This window comes from Procambarus clarkii, chromosome 11 (genome assembly GCF_040958095.1).
Source record: "Procambarus clarkii isolate CNS0578487 chromosome 11, FALCON_Pclarkii_2.0, whole genome shotgun sequence".
NCBI lineage: Eukaryota > Metazoa > Arthropoda > Malacostraca > Decapoda > Cambaridae > Procambarus > Procambarus clarkii.
The window spans coordinates 32,941,092-32,968,842 of NC_091160.1; the positions used below are offsets into that span (position 1 = coordinate 32,941,092).

Below are 27,751 nucleotides of genomic sequence, written 5' to 3' on the forward strand. Positions count from 1 at the left end.
TACCACACTCCTTTCATTTTATGCAGGTTGGGTTATTTTTCAGCCACAGTGTTGTGACTGTACAAACATTAGTTAACAATGGATGTAGAAGTTTTTTTAATATATGTAATGTGATGTTATATGTGTACTGTGATATAATAAACAAAATAAAGAAAACTGTTGAAGGCTTTGTGAAATAAGAGTACTTTTAGTCAATCATGGTCCAGTCTGTAGTGTACGTGCTCGAGAAACTCAAAGATGCGACTTTGATCCCATGGTACAGCTTTAGTATTTTCTCATGTATCACATTCTTGTGATTTCTTTGTGCACAACTGAGTTCAGAGATGAAAAACATCACTACCAACACCTGAGTGTGGGAGGGTAATATTGACAGGAGCATGTGATGGGGGAGGGGGGGGTGGACATCACTATTGACAACCGAGTATAGGTAGGTAATGTTGACAGCAGGTGAGAGTTGGAGAACATCACTACCAACACCTGCGTGGGGACTGATATCTCATAAAACTTAGTGTGTCGTGGTGTCTTTCAAATTCGTGCAAGTCAAGTACAGTATTACTTTGGTCGAAACAGCTGTAACAAAAATATTTTTTTTTAAGGGGTGCATAAAATGAACAATAAATATCCAACATTAATACCAGTAAAGCAAAATTGGAACAACTCATCTAACAAAACAATGTTACAATGGCAGGAGCTGGGCGCCTGACAGCTGGGTGGACAACGCTTCGGATTTGTAGTCCCGAGGTTCCGGGTTCGATTCCCGGTGGAGGCGGAGACAAATGGGCAAAATGTTTCTTTCATCCTGATGCCCCTGTTACCTAGCAGTAAATAGGTACCTGGGAGTTAGACAGCTGCTACGAGCTGCTTCCTGGGGGGTGTGTAACAAATAGGAGGCCTGGTCGAAGACCGGCCCACGGGGACGCTAAGCCCCGAAATCATCTCAAGATAACCTATATATACACTATACTACGTAGCAACCATGACAAAATATACATAAGTGAAACAGCAAAGAATATGATGCAAGGATTTATAAATGTATTATCCTGGTGGCTGTATAAATAACACCAACAATGCCTTTATCATGTAACACTAAGTGTTACATGATACCCATCAACTTTACAGTTGCCAAACTCCTCACTAAATAAAACTGCATTAATAAACATATTAGTCTGAAGTTACCAAATGCTACATCATCACTGAACAAAATCAAGGAAAATCAATAGTTGCTATACTCCTTTGGCAAAATTACAGTAGTAAACCTGGAGGGGACTCCGGAAGTTTAGTCTACTCCCCGAGCCCAACCTGACTCCAGTAAGTAATTATTTATCAAAACCCGGACCCCAGTAGTGTAATATATAAATCTTAAAATGTTTAATCTCTTGTCTCGCTGCACCTTCACTATCCTGACTATTTCCCCTCCATGATTTCTTGTTTATAAGATGTAGTTGATTTCTCTCAGGAGTTGAGAAAACCCTTCCAGACCAAATATTGTCTACAAGCAGTGTAGTCTCCTCTCACATTGGTGCTTCCCTATAAGAAAGTGTAATTGTCTACACTAATCATACTTATCTTTTTTATTATGCAAAATCTACAGTATTTAAATAAAGAATAAGTATACTGGCCACAAATTTGTATTGTTTAGATTAGTTTTTAAAATCTTTGACCAATGACTAGAAATTAGAGGGTCCTGGAAGTAGTCAGGTTTTTCTCCACTCTCAATCAAGAATTTTGAGTTTAAATCCCGGGCGGGACAGAAACGATTGGGTACATTTCCCTATTACCTAATGCACCTGTTCACCTAACAGTAAGTAGGTACCCAGGAGTTACTCAGCTTGTTGTGGGGTTGCATCCTGGGCTAGGGTCATTAATTCGACCTTCGGGGAGGGAGACCTCGATATAAGCCTAACGTGTATCAATACACTCAGGCTGCCTGTCCCCCGACACAATGAATTATTATAATTAAATTGTACTTGGTATTATGACATTATTATTAAGAGGCAAGGAAGTAACCCTTGAAATATAATGGTGAACTCTTCCATTAATTTTAAATATAGTGGGTGTATTTTATTAAAAATAATAATGATTTATTAAGAATTTCCCTTCAACCTTCCATCATAATTATATAATTAAGGTACACTGATAGTGTACCTTAATTATATATCCTCTTTTACCCAGGTGTACACATGTGTATGTACAACATTTAATAAGCTGCAACATCATGTTTACACATCTGTAAGTACAATATTTAATACAATGCACATTGTGTACAAGTGTCTGTATGTACAACATATATACACTGCTTGCTCCGAGAATACGACAATAGTGTAACAATACAAAATACTAAGGAGGTGTTCAGGTATGAACACATTTACAATTTATGGAAGAAGGAGGAAGGGGAATGCACCAAGCCATTATATAGCACTGGGAAGGAGTCAGAATAAGCAGTTGGAATGGGACAGGGGAAAGAAATGGCCCCCAACCACTTAGAAGGACGGAGACTGAATGCCAACCTGCGTAACCGAGACCGTTGTTCTACCATCCAGCCCAAGTTTTTGGGATGGAAGTGTGTCCCAGTGAAGTGAACAGAGCTTGCAGTTACTGAAATATATAATGTACTGAGGGAAAAGAATTGGGGGTTATCTGTCTTTAAATGGCTGCTAACCTCTGCCCTCGTGGCTAGTTGTTATACAGTACAGGCATACCTCAGTTTAAGAGTTTAATTGGTTCCTGGAGACGCCTCGTATTCCGAAAACTCGCATTCCGAAGCTAATTTCCCCATAAGAAATAAAGGGAAATGAATTAATCCGTTCCTGACTACCCCAAAAACCCCACATCAAACTAAATTTTTATACCTAATTCATCTAAATAAACCTACAAAACTATGTTCAAGTTAGTATGTACTTACCTTGCTGTTGATTGCTGTAGGCGTATGGAAGATGGTGAGGAGGTGGGAGGAAGAGAGGAGTTACTGTTTGGAAGGGGAGTCCCCTTCCATTATCACATCAGGCAGTGAGGACTTCACTGGTATGCACACTCTGGCACATTTTGCCTGCATACCACTAGGACTTGTTTGTTTTACTAAGAATTTGTCTAATGACACTTGTTTTTCCCTACATTTTAACACTTGTCTGTAGTAAGACATCACATTATCATTTAAAAGGTCAATGCAACGGCCTGCTACAGCTTTATCTGGGTGAGTTTTTTCAACAAAACTTTGCAGTTCTTCCCATACTTCACACATTTTCTTAATCAAGAAGGGACATCCTCTACTGCCTCTACTCACAGCTATTTTCTTAGGTCGAACCTTACCAATGGCTTTCTTGAGACCCATGGCAAGATATATAATGACAACTTTTATGCTCAAATGGCCAAAAAACCGATAAAAAACTGTAAATCCTTGTGAAAAATTCAGGTGGGATAGTCACTGGACACGAGACACTGGTAAACTGAGGCGCGATCGTCATGCCACCACGCGCCAGTCGGCCTGTACACGTATCAACAAACTCGCGTCCCGAGGTAACCCTCGCCTTCCGAGACATATTTTTGGAGTAAATCCTGCTCGTCTTCCGAAAAACTCGCATACAGGGACACTCGCATTCCGAGGTACCACTGTACTCTATTGAAATACATATTTATTAAATGCCTTTCATTATTAAGAGGGCCACTTTAATTATTTTTCCGACTTCCACATGCAGTTTGGATATAATGCAGAAAACCTGCTGCTAATTGCTTACACTAAGGAAGAATGAGTAGAACAGAACAAAATTACAGAATAATTGTATTAAAACAGTAAAAATGGGAATTATTATTTGGATAAAAGGGATAATTCGTGATAATTAGATGAGCAAGAGGTGATGCAGAAGTGAACAAGAGTTGGTGAGAACATGTCGTGAGAGTGAGGTGATGGGAGTGCTTGCCTGAGTAACTTGTGAGGTGTGAGGCAGTACAAGCTTGGGTCCCAGTGTTGCAACTTTAGGTAATATGTCATAACTGGTCTAGTACCTTGGTCTTATCTTTTAAGTGTTCTTCACTAAATATTATGCTAATACACAATATTTTAGTAAATTTATTTATTAACAAATTAAATATTTAAATAATTTGCACATAACAGCACAAAAAATTAGTATGTATTTAATTGCATATATAACTTATACATATAGTGTACATATATATATACATATTATATATATACATATTATATATATATATATATATATATATATATATATATATATATATATATATATATATATATATATATATATATATATATATATATATATATATGTCGTACCTAGTAGCCAGAACTCACTTCTCAGCCTACTATGCAAGGCCCGATTTGCCTAATAAGCCAAGTTTTCATGAATTAATATATTTTCCCTATTATTTTTCTTATGAAATGATAAAGCTAGCCATTTCATTATGTATGAGGTAAATTTTTTTATATTGGTGTTAAAATTAACGTAGATATATGACCGAACCTAACCAACCCTACCTAACCTAACCTAACCTATCTTTATAGGTTAGGTTAGGTTAGGTAGCTGAAAAAGGTAAGTTAGGTTAGGTAGTCGAAAAACAATTAATTCATGAAAACTTGGCTTATTAGACAAATCGGGCCTTGCATAGTAGGCCGAGAAGTGAGTTCTGGCTACTAGGTACGACATATATATATATATATATATATATATATATGCCTATACTTGCATAAACCACAAGTGAAGATTAAATAATCTTTGGACAACACCCACCAGTGGGACTCGAACCCAGAAAGCACAACTACCTTCCAGTAGCAGGCATAACTAGTATGCTTTAACCCACTACACCATCAGACCTTTCAAAAGAAGTAGATAGTTCGAGATATAAATCTCGAGCTATATATCGAGGTATACCTCGAACTATCTACTTCTTTTGAAAGGTCTGATGGTGTAGTGGGTTAAAGCATACTAGTTATGCCTGCTACTGGAAGGTAGTTGTGCTTTCTGGGTTCGAGTCCCACTGGTGGGTGTTGTCCAAAGATTATTTATATATATATATATATAATATATATATATATATATATATATATATATATATATATATATATATATATATATATATATATATATATATATATATATATATATATATATATTGTACGTTCATCTCTTATTTAAAGTACATTGCTTTTTGCTTGTTTTTTACATATATTTATATTATTTATATAATAAATACAGTACTGCAAATGAAATTAAGAATGAATGCACAGGAGAAACTTCTGGGGTGACTGTGTATGCATTCATCGTCGTAATACACTTTAGTTTCCTCCCCTAGTACCATATTCATCTAGTCTAGTCTTCATTTTCTTTTAGATCATCTTCTATTTGTTCTGTGTCTTCACTGGCTTTCTCAGTTTCATCTATTACCTTCTGCGATGCCTCGATATACCGAGTGTGTCTCTGAACATACTGTAGTTCTAAAGCCAAGTTTTGCTTGGTGTCAATCTCCATCTAAAAGAAAACAACATTCATTACAAGATCCAAAGTACTGTACTATGTTTATGTAATACTGTACTATATACTAATATTTATGATATACAGTACACAAGTACAAATACAGTATACAAGTACTCTTTATTTTCTTCTCCAAGGCTATGGGTCCCTACACTTGCACCAGAGGTGGTACACAAGTATTTATGAATAAAAATAAAGGTTTTAATAAACAGCAAATAAAACTCAGGCCTATGATGGACAAGATTATAAAATCTGAACACACAAAATATAGGACTAAATTAGAATCTTTATAAATGCATAATTTTCATAATTAAAAAAAAATACAGTTGAACAGCAATATGGTCAACTGGACATATAGTCCAGTTGACCATATTGTATAATACTGTACAGTATATACAAGCTTCGAGAAAGTTTTTGACAGATGTGACCATGGTGTAACTGCACACAAAAATGTGCATGAAGGAAATAACTTTACTGGCAAAGTAGAAAGATGGATCTTTAATTTGACAACAAAGAGAAATCGAAGAGTAATAGTCAACAAAGTAAAATTCAGATCGTCTACTCTGAAAAGCTCAGTTGGAGATGTTACAACTACACAGCAATTTCTGAATACCTGTAAAATAGTACAAAATGAAGGAAAATCTACATCACCTTAACTCTTGCATTGTCAATTGCTTGTTGCGCTGCAGATGCTGTAAACTCCACCCCACTCATGAAAGCCGTCATGGCTGCATTCTCTAGTGTAGTGTATGCATAAGTCATCAACATATTCAAGTCCTGTATAATGAAGATAACAATGAGTAAGAATTATGGATGAAGATAAAAAATAGGGATTGATTCTAAAAAGTAGATACTGTACCTGCAAATATATATATATATACTATACAAAAATGTAGTGCAGCTACAAATTATTTATGCTGAGGTTTGCAGAGGTAGATCTGAAGTACTGTACTGTATTACCTATTTGTTAATGTGACAGTGAAGTATTTTCTTGTATATATGGCATGGTAACAAACCCTGAATGGTATGGTACTATTGCACTTGACCTCATCATGGTGAGAATGGGCCTACTATATATTAATATCCTCAAGCATCCTTAGTTTGAATATGCAGGCACATTGTGCCAGTCAATCAGAAAGATGGCTGACATCGTCAGTAATCTACGATTAAAGGAGACATTGTGTGTGTATCCTAGTAGCATCGGTTCAGTTCCACTTCCTGGAGAGAACCCAGTTGCTTGGGCCAAAGCACAAGCTTCCTGCAGCTTCTCTCTCTTGTTGAGCATCATCACCATCAATGAACAGTTGTTATTTCATTTCAATTGTGTCACCCACTGATCTTTCTATCCCTGTTAAGTCCCCTATAATTAATGAGCATTTAAATAGGTAGAAGAAGATCAATTGTTGATAAAGTGTTACTTGACTAAATGCTGTTCCATCAGCTCTTATCCCCTCTCTTGACAGTTTATTTTCTAAAAATCACCACCACCTTTATCGCTTCCAGCTTTCCCTTGCCATCCTGAAAACTAACAACTCTATTGTTATCCTTCTTTCCGACAAAGGCAATTCGGTGATTGTCCTTGACAATGTGGACTACCTTCCGGAAAGCTGATGTTTTGCTCACAGATTCCTACACATATGATTGTCTGACTTCCAACCCTTTGGATCGCCTTAAAATTTCCTTCAATCAGTACTGCACTCATTATTTAATCCCACCAACCACACACACCTTGCACGGGGTGTGTGGTTGAGACATCTCCCGTCACGCAGGGTGCAGTCGCACCTCCACAGATCTCCAGTATTTGCTCTGATACTGGTAATGGCTCAAAAGGGCCACCACTTACGGGCTATTCATGCCCGTGCCACCTTTTGGGTGGCTTAATCTTCATCAATCAATCTCTCTTCCATTTATGGGCTATTCATGCCTGTGCCACTTCTTGGGTGGCTTAATCTTCATCAATCAATCTCTCCGCCATCACATACAACTTGATAATGGTCCAGGACGGACCGAAATGTCTTGTCGTTTCTCCATCTTCTGTTGTGTGGTTTGGTCATCAGAAAGCTTTGTACAATATATATTTCCTATCATTAAATTCCTGGTACCTTCAGTTTTTCCTTCCATTTTGCTTATACAGTACTGTAATTATATTTAATCATTCCTTCCATAAATTCACACAACCTTAGCAAGACTTCTCTGACCTTTTTGTACTTGCTTGCAATTTTTGTCTTTTTAGGTATTTCACTCCTCACTTCATTAACATCCACATCCAAACTGCACACACTCATCTGAGGAATCCCTTATCTCTACTAATGTGTACTCTTAGTGGTGTTACCTGCTTGATACCTGGTTGATGGGGTTTTGGGAGTTCTTCTACTCCCCAAGCCCGGCCCGAGGCCAGGCTCGACTTGTGAGAGTTTGGTCCACCAGGCGGTTGCTTGGAGCGGCCCGCAGGCGTGTACAAACCTTCAATTATTTTTTAATATACAGTACTGTATATCAAATTTAAGACATTATCCTGTAACTAAGGCAGGATGCTCTGGGCTTTATACATTATAGTGTGCAGAGAGCAAATCCTCTTTCATCACATAAAACCTGAAGACATGAGCCAAGTACCTTGATATTAATTTTGCAAGGCCTAATAAAAAACTTACGAGTACAGTACAGTCCATTCTTGTTCCACTCAAGGGACGTTTTCTGGAAAACCTTGTGCAAATTTAATTCACACTGATTGAAGTCCAGGCTATATGGGGAAAAATTATGAATAACTTGAAACAACCTCATAAGGTCCACTCTTTTTCCCTGCTCTCCATAAAAAATATCCACAATATTTTGCCCCTTTCCAACCAGAAATAATGTACTTAATGACGAACCCAATGTTTGGAAAATGCTATAAACCAAGAATATAATGGAAAATGTGTTAAAACACAAGATAACTGTGAGGAATCATGAAGTCAGAGTGTAGTATTTGGGTGTAGCTAAAAAAAAAAAACACAAACGCCACACACCAGCTCTTGTAGATACTTGTGTATCTCTCGTCTCACAATTCAAATTTTGCTAACATATCCTGTACTGTCCTGATTGAATTTAAATAGAGGATTTACTGTACGGTAAATTAAAAATATAGACTATGCATAGAAATATACCTTAAGTTGGTCTTTTAATGTCTCCATTTCAGCCCGTGAAATGACAAAATGTTGCCAGATATTATCGTGCTGCTCTGGACTGTGTATGACTGCGGTGCAGTATTCCAAAAGGTCAATAGCATCATTCAGTTGCTTTCTGTGGAATGCATTGCAGATTATTTCAGATTATACATTACAATTTTCACTTCAGTGACATGCAATACTTGACAAATTATTGATAGTTTATTTGAAGAGTGTTCTTAAGAGATGATACGAGATTATATTGCAATGAGAATGGAATAACCCATATGACTATGGATGTTACATGAATTGTTATTAAATACTATGGATGTACCAGAAGAGTATGTAGGGTAAGGAGGCAAAGAAAAGTGATTAAATGATGACATTTATAATCAAATCAATATTCTTCAAAAGTAGGCTAATCCACTGCCTCTCATATCTAACCTGTATTGTTCTGAGAAATCCAGCCTCGCCCTAAGAACACGATGCAACAACTGTAAAGATGCATCTACTGTCACTCCACTGGCTTGGCGCAAGAGGGAGGAGTGAGTGAGTGCTGCTGCCTCATTCATCTGCCAATAAATATGTTAAATTATAACTAACTGTCTCATATACGAGACTGTGGGTTGCATCCTAGGAAACATCAGTAATTGACCTTCGGGTTGACTTTGATAAACCAAACAGGCTTTTTATCCTCAACTATGGTAAACCATTAGGAGAACCATACTGCAGAAAAGATGGGAGAGCTATGCATAAAAGGAGGGTGAGAATTTCTTATGGAATAAAGAAAATATAATGGCTTGTTTTCACCAATAATTTGTAAACATTATACATTTGAATAGTTAAATTATAATGCAACAGCTACAACAAATCCAGTAAACAGGGCATAAAGAGCTAAACATCACTCCACAGTAGTCACTGATAATACATAATAAATGTTGGGGGGGGGAGGATGAAATGGGAGGAAAATATAATTATGCAATTCTATGCCGCATTCTGACTGCAAGAATATGAAATATCCGCAACAGAAAGGCAGAAGTTCTCAAGAGGGAAATTGAATAAGCTAACTGTTTAACATCCAGTTCCTCAATTTGTGCTGGGTTTATTGGGGAAAATAATTTAAAAAAAGAAACCCACCCTGTCTAGTATTCAAACCCAGGCCATCTCAATTGTGAGGTTATGTGCTAGCTGCTATACCACGGATTGTTGCTGGGCTATAATTACCAGGCCACATAGCCCCGGGTGTCACTAATAAACAGCCTCACTGTTCAGGCCATGCCATGGATAGTGTTGCATCAAGTAAGATTTTAAAACCTCTTGAAGATGGTCACAATAACATAAGTAATTATCAATAGAAGGCACCAAACCGGGAAGGCTATGTAGCACCAATAACATAAGAATACCTCCAAACTTAAAATTCCCACTTTCAGTATCGACAATTGGAACAATGCTGATCTTCAAAATAAAAATTCTGGAGGGTTTCTGGTTCAGTACCTGAGCCCATTATGTGCCTCTGTAACCCTTTCCACTACCGTCCACAAGATGGGTATGGGGTGTATAATAAATGAACTAAACTAAACGGCATCGACAATTTAAAAACATGCACCTAGCACACGGCCGGTTATACAATACCTCCAGAGCAAATAAACCAACTGAAGCGTCTTGTTACAAATAAACATGTTTCCATTAGTGGAAGATTTAGATTTTTTATTCAGGTAAAGGTACATACATTGAAGATGAGTTACAAACATAATGTTGGATTTAAAGAGAGAGCTATGCTCTTCCACCCTATGCTCCTGTTACCTAGCAGTAAAATAGGTACCTGGGTGTTAGTCAGCTGTCACGGGCTGCTTCTTGGGGGTGGAGGCCTGGTCGAGGACCGGGCTGCGGGGACACTAAAGCCCCGAAATCATCTCAAGATAACCTGAAGATCTCAAGATACAATACCTAAAGATACTAATACGCACAGCATTTCGGGCAAAGGATCACAGTAGTCTTTAACTCACCTCAAGAGGCTTGACAGGTGATATGCCAAGATCTTCCCTATGAAAGGTGTCATCAGTGAAGCCAGCCTGGCAGGCAGCAGCAGGTCGCCTGGTGAGGCAATAACCAGCCAATATGACCCCTCCACCAGTCACGACCCACAGACCTGCCTTCCTACCCACACACTCCGCTGCTTTTGTCAAGATATGAGAGAGTGATTCTCCTCTTCTCTTACACATTCGGGAAGATTGTCTGTAGAAATGGCTCTGTGGCGCTCCAGGTCCTCCAAATGCCCCTCCACATGACGGTAAATGATTAAATATTCTCCTGGAGAGTGTTTGCCACATTTTAAGCCTCAGTAATGTTTACACTCGTGACGTCACGTAAAGCTGACATGTTTTCAGTGGGACCGGATCCCGGGGAATGTTATAGTATGAAAAATTTTATTCGTATAATATATACTGTATATAATTTAAAATACATGTATAATTTATATATTACAACGTTTACATTCACAGAAGTTATTATACAACTGTTTACAAAGCCATTAATTACCCACAACGTATTGGGAAAAATCTTTAAATTAATATGCTGTTTACATAAATTTAATAATAATATTTTATATTATTATTATTACAATTTCTATTTCAAAATATAGAGGCTGGTGGCTGAGTGGCCAGCACGCTGCTCACGTAACCCTGTGGTCTGGGGTTCGATTCCCGGCGCCGGCGAATCCCGGCGCCGTCGATTCCCGGCGCCGGCGAGAAACAATGGGTAGAGTTTCTGTCGCCTTGATGCCCCTGTTACCTAGCAGTAAATAGGTACCTGGGAGTTAGACAGCTGTTACGGGCTGCTTCCTGGGTGTGTGTGGGGGAGGGAGGAAATTAGTTAGTAGTTAGTAACAGTTGATTGATTGACAGTTGAGAGACGGGCCGAAAGAGCAGAGCTCAACCCCCGCAAGTACAACTAGATGAATATAACTAGGTGAACACACAAACTATCACTCCAACCAGCTGTGTAACCACTAGCCTAGCCAACAAACAGCTCACCCAACCACCACCGGACCAAACAACCCCCCCCCCAAGCCCAACCAAAGTCCATTCCTAACCCTACCAAAGAATCACCAACCCACCCCATTGTGGCCGTGGTCCGGTAATCGCATGGCCCCTGGGGTAAGAGTGCCTTGGGATTTCTCAAGGAACTGGGATCCAGGTTCATTGACATCATCAGGGACCCAAGAGCTTCCTGTTTTCTTTGTTTCAGCGCCTCAGTGTGGCGATCCAGAGGGGAAACGCCTGCTGCGTCCTCGGTTCCTTTCCGAAGGCGGAGGAGCTCCAAGAGATAAATGACCTTTAAACACTCATTATATCAACCAATGTACATCCTGTAACCTTTAAATGTCTAATACAGCGCAACAAAACGCAAAAGAAAGGGGTGGTAGGAGGTTCACACTTAATAAGAAACAGAAACACAGAAACTGTATTGAAGGGGGGACTTAAACATTCCCTCTAATGCGTTGTGTGCTTTCCTCCGAGGTTCAGGGTCCCCCTTCTTCCAGCCCGAGGGAGTACTACCTCAGACTGGAAGAAGGGGACCCTTAGCCTCGGAGGAAAGCACACATAGAGGGAATGTTTAGGTCCCCTCTTCAATACAGTTTCTGTTTGCTTTTCTCCTACCATCCCCTTCCTTTTGTCTTTTGTTGTATATATATATTTGTACAATATTTTTCTCGAATATTTTACAATAAAATATACATTGCTGGAATTGTTATTTACAAGAACGTACAATGGGTTGGTGAGATTATATTAGTGATATGTTTACATTCTTGTAAAGCGACTAACACGCATAGCGTTTCGGGCAGATCCTTAATCTAACAAATCAGGTAAGATGAAAAGGTACATTGTAATAAGGTTTTATATCAACAAATAACTACAACATAAGTTGACAGAGGTGATTACACTGGTAAAGATATATGTCTTAAGTACTAATATTGGGGGAGAGGGTAGTACAAGATGCAGTGTGAGTTTGAAGCACAAGGAAGGTAACTATGAGATTGAAATTAGGTACTTTTTGGTTTTACTTCTGAACAGGGCAGAGGTTGGACAATTTTTTAATTCATCAGGGAATGAGTTCCAAAGACTGGGCCATTTTATTTACATTGAGTGTTTGCACAGATTTAGTTTGACTCTGGGGGATATCAAAGAGATATTTATTTCTGGTGTGGTGATCATGGATTCTATTACATCTATCAAGGAAATGTTTCAGATCAAGATTAGCATTTAGGAACAAGGTTTTGTACATGATTGCACATGAGAATGTGTGGAGTGAGTACATATTTAACAAGTTAAAGGACTTCAATAGAGGGGCTGTGTGCTGTCTGAAAACATATTTTGTTCTAGCTCTGATAGCCTATTTTTTTATTGAGAGATGATAGGCTTGAGGTTATTTATAGTGGTTGAACTTCATGCACAGATACCGTATGTAAGATAGGGGATATATTAATGCGTAGTATAAAGAGGAGAGCAGAGTGGGGAGTATAATATCTGATTTTAGAAAGTATACCGACCATTTTTGAGATTTTTTGGCTATGTGTTGTATATGGGCGCTGAAGTCCAATCTCTTGTCTATATATAGGCCAAGGTACTTCCCCTCGTTATTATGGCTGATGTCAACATTATCTATCTGAAGTGGAATTCCATTTGAATAAAACGTAGTAAGCATTTTCTATATTTAGTGTGAGTTTGTTGGTTGACATCTATGAGTGAAAGTTTTAAAATTCATGACTGATAATATTTAGTGTGGGGGGAGTTGGTATTTTACATTGTGTCTTATTTCCATGACATCAAACTATTTTACATTGTGATTGGCGGTTTCCTGCATGTTATCAGATAACAGAGGCGGACACGAGAGTGAGGGGTATCAGTGTAAAGTGTGCATGAGGTGGGAGAGGTGGCGCCTCCGCCGGGCTCCCCTGCACAACCTTACCACATTACTGTGGCGCCTGGAGTTGGCCTAAGCCAGGAGCGCCTTACTGTGCGCAAACCTCCCTCCAGTCCTCAGGTGGGTCGTGGGGTCTCTCAGGTGGGCCGTGGGTCTCGCAGGTGGTAGTGGGTCTCTGAGGTGGGTCGTGGGTCTCTGAGGTGGGTCGTGGGTCTCTGAGGTGGGTCGTGGGTCTCTCAGGTGGGTCGTGGGTCGTGGGTCTCTCAGTTGGGTCGTGGGTCTCTCAGGTAGGTCGTTGATCTCTCAGGTGGGTCGTGGGTCTCTCAGGTGGGTCGTGGGTCTCTGAAATGAATCGTGATCAATTATTAAGTCAATATTTTTGCATTATATTTTTTCTTACCCATTCTAAGTGTAACTATTTTATTATGACAAAAGAAACGGCTTTGACACTCAGGTTTAGTGCTTGGCCTCTCCGGAGGTCCCGGTAATGTTAGTTTAACAAATTATGAACATACTGTTGATTTACTTTGATTTACGTTAATAAATTATGTAACTAGCTGTTCAATGCTGTAAGTTGCTTAGCTAAACGAATATTAGAGGTTCAGTTCCTGAACCCAATTATGTGCCTCTAACATTTTCACTACAGCGCACAGAATGACATGGAAGTGAATAATAAATAAACTCAACTCAACTGGTATATGTTAATATAAGACCTAGGCTGTCGCAATGACTAATTTAGTAATGAAGTAAACTTATATATTATTTGACGCCGTTTTCTAACTTGTGATATTTACGGAGTCCGACTGCGGAATTAATACTGAACGGTCTCATATAAAGGTGGGTCTTATTAAACACCTTTGTTTATGGGCTATTCATGCCCGTGCCACATCTTGGGTGGCTTATTCTTTATCAATCAATCATCAGCACCTTTGTGTAGGTGTTAGCACATGAGGGCGGCATGTGTTGTGGTGGTGAGTACAGCCTGTGTTGCGAGCGGCCCAGTGTGCCAAACCGGTTTGTTTCACACGGCTGTTGGTGCTGCTAAGGAAACATTGATTACCTTGGTATGTTTGGAGTGATGCGTGTGGAGACACAACTAATTGAGTAGTGCGTTGTGTCGGGGACAGACAGCCAGTGTATCTATGGGGCTTAATCGAGGCTCCCCCAAGGTAGAATTACTGACCTTCCACAGGATGCAACCCTGCAACAGTTACTTATCTCCCAAGTACCCATTTACCGCAAAGGTGAACACAGGATTCAAGTATATAGGAAAATTATATATATTATATATAAAGAATTGCAAATATGTGCGACTAGACTTGTCCCGTAGCTAGTTGGACTCCTTTATAGTGAAATACCGAGCTCAGTCACCATAACCAATTTAACAGACGATTCATCACATGATAACAATGCACGATATTAAGGACAACTGATAAGGTGGACAAAAAGGCAATGTTCACAGTGATGAATATCACGACCAGAGAACACGAGTGGAAGCTGGAGACACACACGACCCGGAGAGACGTCAGGAAAAACTTCATCAGAGGATCGTTGATACAAACTCAGCAAGCAGCCTCACTATACATCACGAGAAACAGGAGGAAAGTCATTACAGAGCAGCTAGAAAGGCGGGACCAGGGACCTATAGTGTGAGCTAATCAGCACATACAGGTAAATATAGAAACAGTGGCAAACAGAACAGAATATGTATATATGGACCAACAAGACGTGATGCTTTCCGTGTTTGCCTCTGGCTGTAGTGACCTTAGAGCAGGGGGGAGGGGGGGAGGGTGTGTCCTTGGTGTGTGAAAGGTCTTCATTGCGCCAGTAGCAGATAAGACCAGATAAGCTGATAACGACACACTGGGCTCTTGATACGAGCACAGTAAGCGATGGTCAGGTACTCCGACCTCCATTGTAATCACAAAGTTAACTTTACATGAATATATGTAACACTTTACTCAAGTCAGGCATTATCGTATCAACACCTGAAATTAGGACGGACTGTTTTTACAATATATTCTACCCATACTAATAGAAGTTCATTAAAGTTTAACTTAGATATTCAAATCCTTAAAATAGACCACACTCTAAAAAACAAATGACTGCTGACTTCCAAGTGAAGCGAGAATTAAATATATTTCAGCGTAAATAGGCTACAAGTGCAGGGAGGCAGCTTCAATCCTATTACCATGCTTCAATATTTCCTAGAAGAAATTAACACTTTCTTTAAAGTTCATATGAAGTATTCACAGAATGTGTAGAGATAAAAGTTGCCATATAATTTTAGAAACAAGAATGTAACTGGATATTAAATTTTGGGTAAAAATGTGGGACCATGTTGCCATGAGGCTAGGAGTGCGAAGTGGCACTCATGCCACTCTGTAATAACCACTACTTGATCAAATCTATTCCATCCATCCACTACAAGTACATTAGACCTTCCATCGGGAGACACGTCACTAGGTAACTCCTCCTGTGACACCTGACGTTTGCTCCGTAGCCGCGATCATGGTAGTTCCTGCTACGTGACTCAGGGAGCGCCTCGGACCTCAGCTCTGACTCACTCTCTTATCTCTCTTGATTTCCACGCCAAAAACCCGCTAATTTTTACGCCGCTGGTGAGGAATGTTGTGGATATGCTGTGGATATGCTCTGACAATGTTGCAGTCTCCACGAGACGTGTGAAACATTTTGGGACGGTCAAAGGGAACCAGCGAGGCTTCTCTACCAACTCCTGTCTACATTCTTTCAAATGACCACACTATTTTTAATATATATTTTTTATTTTGTTGGAGACAGGTATAGCCTGTCTGTCTGTCTCGAAAGGTATTCAAGTCCGGAATTCCCGATTGTGAGTCGAGAAGGAACTCAATTGCATTCAGGGCTGGATTACCCCAGAAGGCCAAGTAGGTCATGTTCAAGGCCTCTCCAACACTTTATTTGTAAGATAAAAATGGACAAATGTCAAATAATACTTGGAGTAATCACTTGGTAACACTGTCAGATTATTTCTACCGTGTAATTCCTGTACTGTACACGTTGTCGTTCATGTTTTAACGGTTCACACGAAGTGTTACACAACTGAGGAGGAGCGGTGGGCAGAGTTTTACTTGCCTTTACTTAATATTCTCTCAAGAACACCTTAACCCACGCATGACAGGGCCGGCGGATCTCATTGAAACTTTTAAAATACTGAACAATTTGGAGGATGCTGATCCGGACAATTTCTTCAGAAGGTCAGATGTAACACAAACAAGGAGCAATGGTTTCAAGCTCAACAAGCCACAGTGTAGGACTGAGAACAGGAAATGCTTTTTCACCCACATTGTTCAAACCCATGGAACCGCCTACCTGCCGAAGCCGTAAATGCCAAAACTCCCTTAATTAATAAGTATTAAAATCCAACTGGAAAAGATCCTCAGGGTAAATGGGAGGAGCTTTGACAAACCGCCAGCTTCCTGTCCTTAGAGGACACTAGTGTTAGTGGCCATCAGCTAAATACCCAAACGATTGTTCACTGTTAGTCGGGCAGTTATTACTTCAATAATACTTGTCAAGATGTTTTCCTTCACTCCACCTGCGTCACCTCCAGACCTCAGTATACCGTAGACTAAGGTACGGCTTCTCAACCTCTGTATACTATTTTCTGGATTAAGGAATTCAGATATATATAAGTATTGGAACATAGCCTCAATGCTTTCCTCTGCGAAGCTATGCATAATATAACTTTGATAATTAATCATTACATATTATTATGTAATGACTACATGTATATGTGTTTAGCTTTTGAAAAGCCACACTGACCAGAGGGTTGGGCCCATTAAGTGGTCTTGGCCGAGGGCCCATTAATTAAGTGGTCTTGGCCAAGGGGGCCCATTAAGTGGCCTTGGCCGAGGGCCCATTAATTAAGTGGTCTTCGCCAAGGGGCCCATTAAGTGGCCTTGGCTGAGGGCCCATTAATTATGTGGTCTTGGCCGAGGCCTCATAACAGACCCTGACTGTACAGGCGAAACCCATAGACCAAATTATTCAAATCACAATCAACTCAATTTTAGGGAAAAATATAGAAGCTAGATCCACATTAGGTCCTTATATTTGCACAACTTATAAAATCAACAAAACAATTGTTTACCCCGAAATACAATTCCCAAATGAGAATAAATTAGTTAGGCATCTAAATCTCAGTACGTTCTCTTTTCTTTTTCAGCACAAACTATAGTAAACGCAAAGATGGGCTCATTCCTTGGCCACGTCGTCCCTGGGACCTTCTTCAGTCTCTTCTCACTGTGGTGGCTGCTGAGCATCTTCAGGAGGTACTACATGTGTAAGAGAGCTGCAGGAGAGGGAGGAGGAGGCGGCGGTCGCATCTTCTACAGGAACACCAGCACCTTTTTCACCCCTTGTTGCCCCAAACTGCCCTTTGAGGGCATGTTGAAGGTTGTTGCTGTCGTTATTGGCATGACGGGTGAGTTGTGTGTCTGTTGACTGTCTGTAGGGGTGAGCTGTGTGTCTGTTGACTGTCTGTAGGGGTGAGGTGTGTGTCTGTTGACTGTCTGTAGGTGTGAGTTGTGTGTCTGTTGACTGTCTGTAAGGGTGAGTTGTGTGTCTGTTGACTGTCTGTAGGGGTGAGTTGTGTGTCTGTTGACTGTCTGTAGGTGTGAGTTGTGTGTCTGTTGACTGTCTGTAAGGGTGAGTTGTGTGTCTGTTGACTGTCTGTAGGGGTGAGTTGTGTGTCTGTTGACTGTCTGTAGGGGTGAGGTGTATGTCTGTTGACTGTCTGTAGGGGTGAGCTGTGTGTCTGTTGACTGTCTGTAGGGGTGAGTTGTGTGTCTGTTGACTGTCTGTAGGGGTGAGGTGTATGTCTGTTGACTGTCTGTAGGGGTGAGTTGTGTGTCTGTTGACTGTCTGTAGGGGTGAGTTGTGTGTCTGTTGACTGTGTGTAGGGGTGAGTTGTGTGTCTGTTGACTGTCTGTAAGGGTGAGCTGTGTGTCTGTTGACTGTGTGTAGGGGTGAGCTGTGTGTCTGTTGACTGTCTGTAGGGGTGAGTTGTATGTCTGTTGACTGTCTGTAGGGGTGAGTTGTGTGTCTGTTGACTGTCTGTAGGGGTGAGGTGTATGTCTGTTGACTGTCTGTAAGAGGTGAGCTGTGTGTCTGTTGACTGTCTGTAGGGGTGAGGTGTGTGTCTGTTGACTGTCTGTAAGGGTGAGGTGTGTGTCTGTTGACTGTCTGTAAGAGCTGAGGTGTGTGTCTGTTAACAGTCCATACAGGTGACCCGGGAGTCTGGTATATCGCTGAACAGGTGGAACAAGAAGAACTGAAAAAGATGTTCTTCAGACTAGTAGGCCTATATAAAAATAAAACACGGATTTTCCATATCCTGAGCAAGTCCCTAGCAGAGCTGAGTTGACTGACATTTCCTGAAGTTTATCAGTCTTTGGTCCATTCACAACTGTATAACACTACGTCACAAAAAAATAGACCTATAACTAAAGATAATTTCCCATAAGCATTCGAGTGGGCAGATAAAAAAACAAAACAGAGAATATAATCGAAACAAAAATTTTTGTTTACATGTATAAGGTGAGTTCGCGACGGCTTGGAAGAACGGGGTGTTCGTCCACCTGAACAACGCCCAGCACATGACCATGTTCTTCTTCTTCGGCCTTAATGGCGCGATGGATATTCTTGGCCATTACGGAGCGCCTCTCCCGAAGGACCTCGACTACGTCTCCGCCATCTTGGCCTTCCTGATAGAGGGCTTCCTCTTTCTCTACCACCTCCACGGGCGTACTCCCATGGACGTACAGGTGAGTGACTCTGTCTCTTTGTCTCTGTATCTCTCTCTCTCTCTCTCTCTCTCTCTCTCTCTCTCTCTCTCTCTCTCTCTCTCTCTCTCTCTCTCTCTCTCTCTCTCTCTCTCTCTCTCTCTCTATCTCTTTCTCTCTCTCTCTCTCTCTCTCTCTCTCTCTCTCTCTCTCTCTCTCTCTCTCTCTCTCTCTCTCTCTCTCTCTCTCTCTCTCTCTCTCTCTCTCTCTCTCTCTCTCTCTCTCTCTCTCTCTCTCTCTCTCTCTCTCTCTCTCTCTCTCTCTCTCTCTCTCTCTCTCTCTCTCTCTCTCTCTCTCTCTCTTTTCCTACCTTTGTTGTCGCGGTTTTTCTCTGTATTTGTTAATTTATGTGTTGTTTGCGTCCCTTGGGTATAGACATTCCCGGTGTACAGGTGTTACTGGTCCTCCACAGGTGCACATGTACCTGGTGTATGTGGTGGCCGGGTGTGTGATAGCCACGGGTCTAGAGATGTACCATAGGAGGAGCGTTCTCCCAGCCCTCGCCAGGGTCTACTTCACCCTCCTTCAGGTCAGTACATTACATTCATTACATTAGTACATGCATCCACGAATATACATACGGTTTACTACATATGCAATGTGTATACTTGTAATACAACCACTAGTCATAAATGGTGTTTTGGAGCGTGGTGCTAGCCGGGGTCTGATCCTAGCTAGGGGGGTCTAATCTTAGCCAAATGCTAATGTTTCCCATCTGGTCTCTTAGGGCACCTGGTTCTTCCAAGTGGGTTTCATCCTGTACCCTCCAGTGGGGCAGAAGTGGACCGAAGATGACCACAGCCAAATGATGATTGTGACCCTCATCTTCTGCTGGCACTGTGCCGTGGTGTTCGTGCTGATGCTGGTGGCTGGGTTCCTCATCCACACGCGGGTGAAGGCCCTGTCATCCGCTACCGTTTATCATAGCCTCCATCCTCTCACCCGCCTCTCATCCGCCAACGGCAGCTGCCTCTCTAAGATGGACACGGAGCAGGTGCGGCATATTATTGCCGATTCAGAGGAGGAGGATGTTTAGAGATGGATGTTTAGAGGAGCTGGATGTTAAGGAGGAACGTGATGTTTAAGGAAAAGGATTGTGTTTCAGAAAAGACTTTAACTGAGTCTGTGGTTGGAAGAAAGGAGAAAATGTTTAAATATGCTATAGATGTCCTCAGTGTATACAAACATTGCCTCCAGAAGACACTCATCAGTGTATACAAACATTGTTTTATTCATACAAGAGGGAGGAAGGGAATTATCAGGGGGGGAAAGCGCCAAGCCATTACGACTGTATAGCACTGGGAAGGGGTCAGGATAAGGATTTGGGATGGGACGAAGGGGATTTATACAAGAGTTCTTACATTCTTGTAAAGCCACTAGCACCCGTGGTGTTTCGGGCAAGTCCTTAATCCTAACATTCCCCGGAATACGACCCGCCAAATCGTTTAACAACCAGGTACCCATTCACTGCTGGGTGAACAGAGGCTACAGTTTAGAATTGTCGACAAGTAAATCCGAAATCCCCGGCCAGGATACGAACCCAGGCCAAAGCGCTCGCTTAACGCCAGTAGAGTGTATTACCACTTCCTCACAGAAACTGCATGAAGATGATAAATATGTTAAGAAAGTGAGGAGAGAAAGTGAAGGGAAAGGAAAGGTGAACACCCCCCAACACAACTTGCCGCTAATATCAACGGCTCATTCAAATATTTAAACTTCATGACGTATTTAGGTAACGTTCCTTCAAAGCTTTTCTCTTTTTCAACGTCTGTTCTCAAAATGTATTTCAAATATTCTCCAGTATGTAATGTTCTCAAGCGTTATACTGTCTCATAACGAAAGTTCTCCCAGGAAATATATTTATAACATTGGCCTAACTGTTTGTAGCAAAATTTGTATTTTTATTTACACGTAAAACTGTTCCTGAGACTCGTCTGAGACGGTATTTCAGGAAATTAATCTCAGTAAGATATTTTACGATATATGAATCAAAATCATAATTAATATAATTGTACAGTGGAGTGATTTCAGACAAAGTGATTTAAACAAAAAATCATCAGGTACAATTTTGGACTTTTGACAAACCGCCGGCTTCCTCTCATCGAAGTAACTAAAGTGTTAGTGACCCTCAGGTAAATTTCTGTAACTTGTATAAGTGCTTTTTCACAAATGTGAATTATTGTTTTATAAATAACTTTGGCTGACGAGAGAAAGATTGTGGAAATTTTAGATAATTTAGGAGTAATGATCATTACAAAACATTCATCATCATGTAAGAATGTTTTGACTTGATTGTGATCACTTTTGGTGCTTCCATTTCTTATATAAACATTATGGGGGAGCCTAATTACAGTGCCCACCGGTGACTGACAAATTGATGTTGCTTTTAACACTGTTATGCAACTAATTATTATTATTATACATTGATGTACTCTGTATATTGATATTGATGATGTACTTAACAATAAATGTTGAAGATACGCCTTTATTACTTTAATTTTATGAGCTACGAAAGCTTAAATTAATGAGAGAGTAAGTCCACTACGGGCTCACCATTGCCCGTGCTACTTAGAACTTTTTGTTCAGAGTAACTGAATCTAAAACAACATAGTGAGAGAGAGTACTCGATCCTGCAGGCACAAAAAAGGTAAACACACACATAGTTTACAATCTACCTTGCTGTAAGTACCATCTTAATAGGCCTTAGACCAACGGTCACGCCGATTTACCTTATAAGTAAAAACAGTGTGTAAAAGGCAAAACAAATCTTTGTAATGGTTGGATCGTTATGAGGAAAAATATATATATTAGATAATATAAGCAGTGGGATGTAAGTAAAAGAAAATGTTAAGGAAGAACTTCAAATAATACAGGAGTGAGGCGCTGATGGGAGCTAGCTGAGGCGAGGAAGACTTGGACGGTTAGAAACTATTACTACTATGAACTAGAGAGAAATAAAAATTAAAGAAAACCAAAGGAGGGGGAAACTACACTAATTGGCGGGTTACGCTACCCTTATGGTTAGCTATAGTCTTATGGTTTATCATGGTCAAGGACCACACACTAAAAAGTGAAAAGACGACGACGTTTCGACTTGAGAATGGTCCAGGACGGACCGAAACGTCGTCGTCCTTTCACTTTCTAGTGTGTGGTTTGGTCAACATATTTCAGCCACGTTATTGTGACTCCTCGTCTGCATAGTCAAGGACATTGCCTGTTAGACTTATCGAGGTTCCGACCCCTTGACTAACCACAACCTTGCTCAGATTGTAACTCATAACAGTTGCTAAACTCTAGGGTACCCGTTTCCTGCTAGGTGAACAGAGGCATCAGGTGAAATGAAACATTGTCCAAATTCTTCTGTCCAACCGCGGGAGTAGAACCCCCAAGGACCTTCTGACTGTACCACTGGTTGTTCAATAGACTTCAACTGGTGTTAACTAATATTATTTATATGGTTTTTCCAAAATCCTAAAGTCAGTTTGATTGGTCAACTATGTCAAATTTTTATATTCTTCGGACTCAAACTGGTTACTTAGTTGATGAAAATGTGACCTAACAAGAGATTGGGGATCTTTGACAAGTCGGCGGCTTCCTGTCCCCGTTAAGGCTATTAGATAGATGGTGACTCTCAGGTAAATTTAGGAAACGGATTTGTGTATTAATACTCTTGTGCTAATACTCTTTGTGTTGAATTCTGATCTTGAAATTACATAATCTTGCAATACAATCAACCCAAGTGCAGTGATGCGCTGTATTAGTGTATGACGGTGTATGGGGGAGGGGGACTCTTAAAATTTAAAGTGATTACTTACAGAATTAAAAATACAACAGACACATACGCGAGAAGTATACCTGACTACTCGGTGCATATACAATGACTTTTCTTTAGTCCTAAACTATGTTCAGAAGTAAAATATACTCCCTGGCTGGTCAGTAAACTAGTGTCCCGGCTTGAGTACACCCATCACTACACCAAGGTAAACTGAGTCAAGTAGCTAGCTGCTTTATACACAGACTTGTTACACTAACACACAATACACACCCACCACACTAATGTTAACATAGGAACAAACAAACTCCTCATGGTATATAAAATATATATAATCGCAAGTACACATGTCATCTACACCTAACATATATATATACACACTCAGTAACTACAGTGAAATACATGTTATCACAAATACACATGACAAATAAAACATATTTAACATTTAGTAACTATAAAACATTTAATAACTATAGTATTAACAGTCATTCCTTATAATTTAAGGTAAATCCAGGATGTTGTATTCCTCGTATATCTGCTGAGTTTTGTTATAGGCGAGAGACATAGACTCACTCATCATAGGAAACTGTCTCAGCAATTCTCTCTCAACTTCAGTATTTCCTCTAGCAATCTAAACCAGGAAATTTCGAATTTAATAATTTAAGACCTTAGTATAATATACCGTACAGGTCATTATGTGATATTTGAATGTTGTGGTCATTATGTAGAAATGCAGTCAAAATTATTGTGGGATTTTAATTAATAAAATTAATAATAAGTAAAAATAATAAGAACACTTTTTATTCTGAAGTATTTTGTATATATAGTAATTACAAGACCAAACATTGACAATTATATGAAGTGATTGAAAGCAAGGGGGAATGTTGTGGGGGAGGGAAGGAGAAGGGGGGGAAGTGATGAAGAGAAAGGTGGAGAGTGGAGGAGAAGAAGAAAGGTGAGCGAAGGAGGAGAGGGAATTAAAGTGGAAGAGGGGGAATGTTGGAGGAAAAGTAAGACATGTGAAGAGCGGGAGAAAGTGAGAGGATAGGGGAAGAAAGATGGGAATGGGAAGATTGAGTGAGAGGGAAAGCGGGGGTAGAGAAAGTGGGAAGAGATACCTGGGCACAGCCGGGAACCTTTTCTAGAAAACGATATAAAAGAAACTCATAACTCACCCTCTGAAGCATAGTTTTCCTTGGCGGCAACAAGAGCAGCAGTCCTGACACAGTCTTTGCCAGTATTTTGTTGTTGAACCTTCCAAGGGTTGACAGGTAGATCTCAGACACTCTCCTCCCGAAGTTGTTTTCAGCTGACGTGTTCCCAAGTTCCTTAACGAATTCTGAAGCATAATCTGTAACAAATATGAACACTGTGTAGAATCATCATTATTATTTTACTCATTGTCCCCTTGGTTATCATAATAATTTTTAGAGTAATTATACAGTGATAAAAAAAACATTGTCCCTGGACAGTATTATTTTCTGATTTCTTATGACTCCAGAGTGTGGAGAATGGATATTATTTTTCTCAAACTTGCTTTGACCTTCGCCTGAGACAGCTTAGTGAAGACGTCTTGGAGACACCTGAAGGCTGGCGACTCCTTATCTAGAGCTGTGATGCTTTATATCATAAGTCTGCAGCCTTCAGCTACCTTCATGATGTCTTCTCTAAGCTCTCCACATACGTCAGTTGCTTAATTTAGAGACTACTTACGATCAGACTCGAGCCCTCTGGTGATGTGACGATGTGTATTGAATTTTGTAACTATCTCATAAAAATTGCAACTTGCTTAGCTAAATGAATTTTGCGGTTTTAGTGTTTAAACATATTGGTATTAGTCCCTAATCCCATTATGTTGCTCTGTAGCCTTTCCACTACCGCCCACAGTATGGGTATGGGGTGCATAATACGTGACCTAAACTAAACTAGCAGGGATAACAATAGAAAAAAAATTGTTTCACTCTGTTAACACGATCATCACTATCTTAAAATAATATAATTTGGTGAAGATGTACCGCGAGCTAGATAAAGCCTCAACTAGGTTCCTGAAGCCTCAATAAGGTTCTCGTGTGTTAACGTACCAAGAGCTCTGTGAAGCCTCAGCAAGGTCCTCGCTCCAGAAGGTCTGTCACTGCTGGTAAGGAGGTCGTTGTCTCTCTCGTAGATGATCATAGACTGGACGGTAGAGTAATGTTCCCCATTGGTGCCATGGAGGTACTTCTCAAGGATCCCCACCTGCCGACATGCACCAACACTAGGATGAAACCTACGGGCTCGCCATAGCCCGTGCTACCTGGAACCTCTCTTCCGAGTAGCTTTAACAACAACAACAGCTACAATAGCCAATTACACTGTTGAATTGTAAAAACAACAAAGCTCTAGTTATTAATATTATTGTTGTGTATTTAATTCTTATCTATGTTATATAATACGTGCTAAAATAAAAAAGGGCTAAACAAATTTACACAGCGCAGTACAAAATTTTAAATTCATCAGCGAATTTATTAAATGTTTTAATATGAGGGATCAAGCATTTTAGCAGGAAACACACAAGGCACCATCTACATATAGACGGGAAAAGTGTACAAAGCTGAATTTTATACTGAAATCGTTCCAAGATGCATAATTCTGAAAACAACTGGAATTTACCTTACATATGAAATATTACCAAACATCAGTACTATTACCTTCGCTGACACATCTCTGGCAGCAAACTGTAAAAACGGCCCAAGAACATCAAAGAATCTGTGGAGACAAACATCAAAAGAAAACAAGTTTTGGGGTTTGTGATCATCTTCATTTCTTCCCGTAATTCATGTAAATTCCTCAGTTCAATTATTCTTATGTATGTCACTTAATACACAGAGATACAACACACCATTACATTAATTTAGTATAATTATTAGGCTACGGTATGAAATATAGCCTAGTAATATATGACTTTTATGAAAAGTAATCATTCAATAAATATTAATATGAAGTGTGTAGTGAAAACTTTAGTGAAACAAATACTCTAGAAAATTTGTACACATTATTTAGACACGTGACTCCAATACATGTTAAAAATACAACAAGAATCAGATATATATTTCGAGTAAATCACTGAAAATTTTTAATCAGTACAAAACTATAGATCTATTTTACTAGTTACTGTAATATGTGAGCTTGAATGATCGAGACTGTCTATATCCTGCCTCAACAAAAAATTAATCGATAACACATTATTCCTCCTTCAGACGTCATTTGAAAAAGTCATTTATTACTTGTTCACCTCCGTCCAGCTTTCCAAGTACCCCGCTAGCGCCAGCTGTCCGCCCTCTGGCACCGTGAAGCCCTTCACGATGTGTGGGATGCTGAACACTGCCTCTGTTGCCTCTCCTGGCCTCTCCTCCGCTCCTTCCATCCTGCAAGTACCATCCATCCTGCCAATACCACATACCACATCCTACAGTGCCACGTCCTACAGTACCTAGGGTGACACTTCCTCCGGTACCACTCTTGTGTCCTACAACTTCGTGAATAGATCGCGTGAAGTAAATTTAATTTAAATTTTGCCCCGAGGGGCGAGTTTATTGGGCAGCGCCACTCATCTTGTGAGTGGACACACCACCATAGCAGCATGTACAACACTCCCCAATAAGAAGAAAACCCGCTGGGTTGTTCATCCTGTCACTTGTATACCCAGTCACAGCTGGAACTTGCTTACACGAACACATACTAAGGCCCAACATCTTATACTGTGTGAAGACCACTAAGACACATCTAATCGTACGCTACAGGAAATGATAAAAAATAATCTTAAAATCTTGTACTGCATCCATCTTTCGCTTATAGTAGACAAACTTTTCCTGAGGTCTACTTAAGGACCTTTTGGGACCTATGTAATCTTGTTATGCTTAAGAGTTTAGGGTACACAGTAAACTACCGCTTACAGGATGAGTATGGGGTACACAGTAAGTAATTATCAAGCACCAAGGCAAGGTAAGGCACCAAGCCGGGAATGCTATGGAGCAAGGCGTGCGCAGTAAACTAGTCACCGCTGGCGACAGTAATAAACTTATAATTATCTGTTATATTAAGGACCTGCCTGTAACGCTACGCGTATTAGTGGCTTTACAAGAATGTAAAAACATCAATGCTATGTACTCTCATAAACCCAATGTACCTTCTTGTGTGTATATATATAAATAAATAAACACATAAACATAGCAAACTACACACCCCCAGGCTGTCCTTGGATAGAAAAACCCGATGCGGCAAGTCTTGCCACCTGCGATAGGCTAGTTAAACCTCACCTTCCCACACTTCCTCTCCTCAAATGACCGCAACGACTCATCAGCGAATCTTCGCTGATCACTACAAATCATCACTCATGCTGTATTAATAACCTGTAGAGCGTGTAGAGTGTACAAACACCAACCTGTGGTGGAGAGAAAGTGGCTGGTGCGGCTTGGAGTTGTCCGGTCCTCACTGACTCGCCTCCTCTGAGTACACGCACTCTGCGACCTCACTGCATCTCTCCTCTCACTTTTTATACATGGTATTAAGGAGTAAAAACTGAATTTAATTTTCATATTTCATATATCATCGCATCAAAGC

General features: G+C 40.2%; 3 protein-coding genes across 10 annotated transcripts; 1 reads left to right on the forward strand and 2 right to left on the reverse strand.

Annotated features, from left to right (window-relative positions):
* Positions 1 to 5,116: 5,116 nt before the first annotated feature.
* On the reverse strand, positions 5,117 to 10,999 carry LOC138363808 (diablo IAP-binding mitochondrial protein-like). The gene is made up of 5 exons (XM_069323179.1): positions 10,636 to 10,999; positions 9,074 to 9,201; positions 8,630 to 8,765; positions 6,138 to 6,263; positions 5,117 to 5,483 (listed from the first exon to the last, which is right to left on the reverse strand). Exons 1-5 carry the CDS (start codon positions 10,957 to 10,959, stop codon positions 5,325 to 5,327), a joined length of 873 nt encoding a protein of 290 aa, XP_069179280.1. The 5' UTR covers positions 10,960 to 10,999; the 3' UTR covers positions 5,117 to 5,324.
* Positions 11,000 to 12,512: 1,513 nt separating this feature from the next.
* LOC123758253 (ceramide-1-phosphate transfer protein) lies at positions 12,513 to 27,746 on the reverse strand. 8 transcript variants are annotated; one of them, XM_069322524.1, is made up of 6 exons: positions 27,573 to 27,746; positions 26,416 to 26,556; positions 25,840 to 25,897; positions 25,234 to 25,387; positions 24,328 to 24,503; positions 12,513 to 13,894 (listed from the first exon to the last, which is right to left on the reverse strand). In XM_069322524.1, the coding sequence occupies exons 2-6, from the start codon at positions 26,553 to 26,555 to the stop codon at positions 13,856 to 13,858; spliced, it is 567 nt and encodes a 188-aa protein (XP_069178625.1). In that variant the 5' UTR covers position 26,556; positions 27,573 to 27,746; the 3' UTR covers positions 12,513 to 13,855. The 8 variants fall into 8 exon arrangements, with proteins under 8 accessions (XP_069178625.1, XP_069178624.1, XP_069178621.1 ...); XM_069322523.1 differs by having other exon boundaries at positions 27,448 to 27,582; XM_069322520.1 differs by lacking the exon at positions 12,513 to 13,894 and adding an exon at positions 23,469 to 23,783 and having other exon boundaries at positions 27,573 to 27,721.
* Positions 13,535 to 21,860, forward strand: LOC123758254 (transmembrane protein 45B). Its single transcript, XM_045742422.2, has 5 exons — positions 13,535 to 13,672; positions 17,763 to 18,020; positions 19,136 to 19,362; positions 19,793 to 19,909; positions 20,108 to 21,860. Exons 2-5 carry the CDS (start codon positions 17,786 to 17,788, stop codon positions 20,414 to 20,416), a joined length of 888 nt encoding a protein of 295 aa, XP_045598378.2. The 5' UTR covers positions 13,535 to 13,672; positions 17,763 to 17,785; the 3' UTR covers positions 20,417 to 21,860.
* Positions 27,747 to 27,751: the final 5 nt, after the last annotated feature.

Coding starts and splice junctions, on each gene's coding strand:
- LOC123758254 (XM_045742422.2), top strand. CDS start 17,786: ATGGGCTCATTCCTTGGCCACGTCGTCCCTGGGACCTTCTTCAGTCTC. Junction 18,021..19,135: donor TGTCGTTATTGGCATGACGG/GTGAGTTGTGTG, acceptor TACATGTATAAG/GTGAGTTCGCGACGGCTTGG. Junction 19,910..20,107: donor TCTACTTCACCCTCCTTCAG/GTCAGTACATTA, acceptor CTGGTCTCTTAG/GGCACCTGGTTCTTCCAAGT.
- LOC123758253 (XM_069322518.1), bottom strand. CDS start 27,519: ATGATTTGTAGTGATCAGCGAAGATTCGCTGATGAGTCGTTGCGGTCA. Junction 25,867..26,415: donor AGCTGGACGGAGGTGAACAA/GTAATAAATGAC, acceptor CCGTTTTTACAG/TTTGCTGCCAGAGATGTGTC. Junction 25,388..25,839: donor CCAGAGATGTGTCAGCGAAG/GTAATAGTACTG, acceptor GCATGTCGGCAG/GTGGGGATCCTTGAGAAGTA.
- LOC138363808 (XM_069323179.1), bottom strand. CDS start 10,959: ATGTGGCAAACACTCTCCAGGAGAATATTTAATCATTTACCGTCATGT. Junction 9,202..10,635: donor CACCTGTCAAGCCTCTTGAG/GTGAGTTAAAGA, acceptor ATTTATTGGCAG/ATGAATGAGGCAGCAGCACT. Junction 6,264..8,629: donor CATTAAAAGACCAACTTAAG/GTATATTTCTAT, acceptor TTCATTATACAG/GACTTGAATATGTTGATGAC.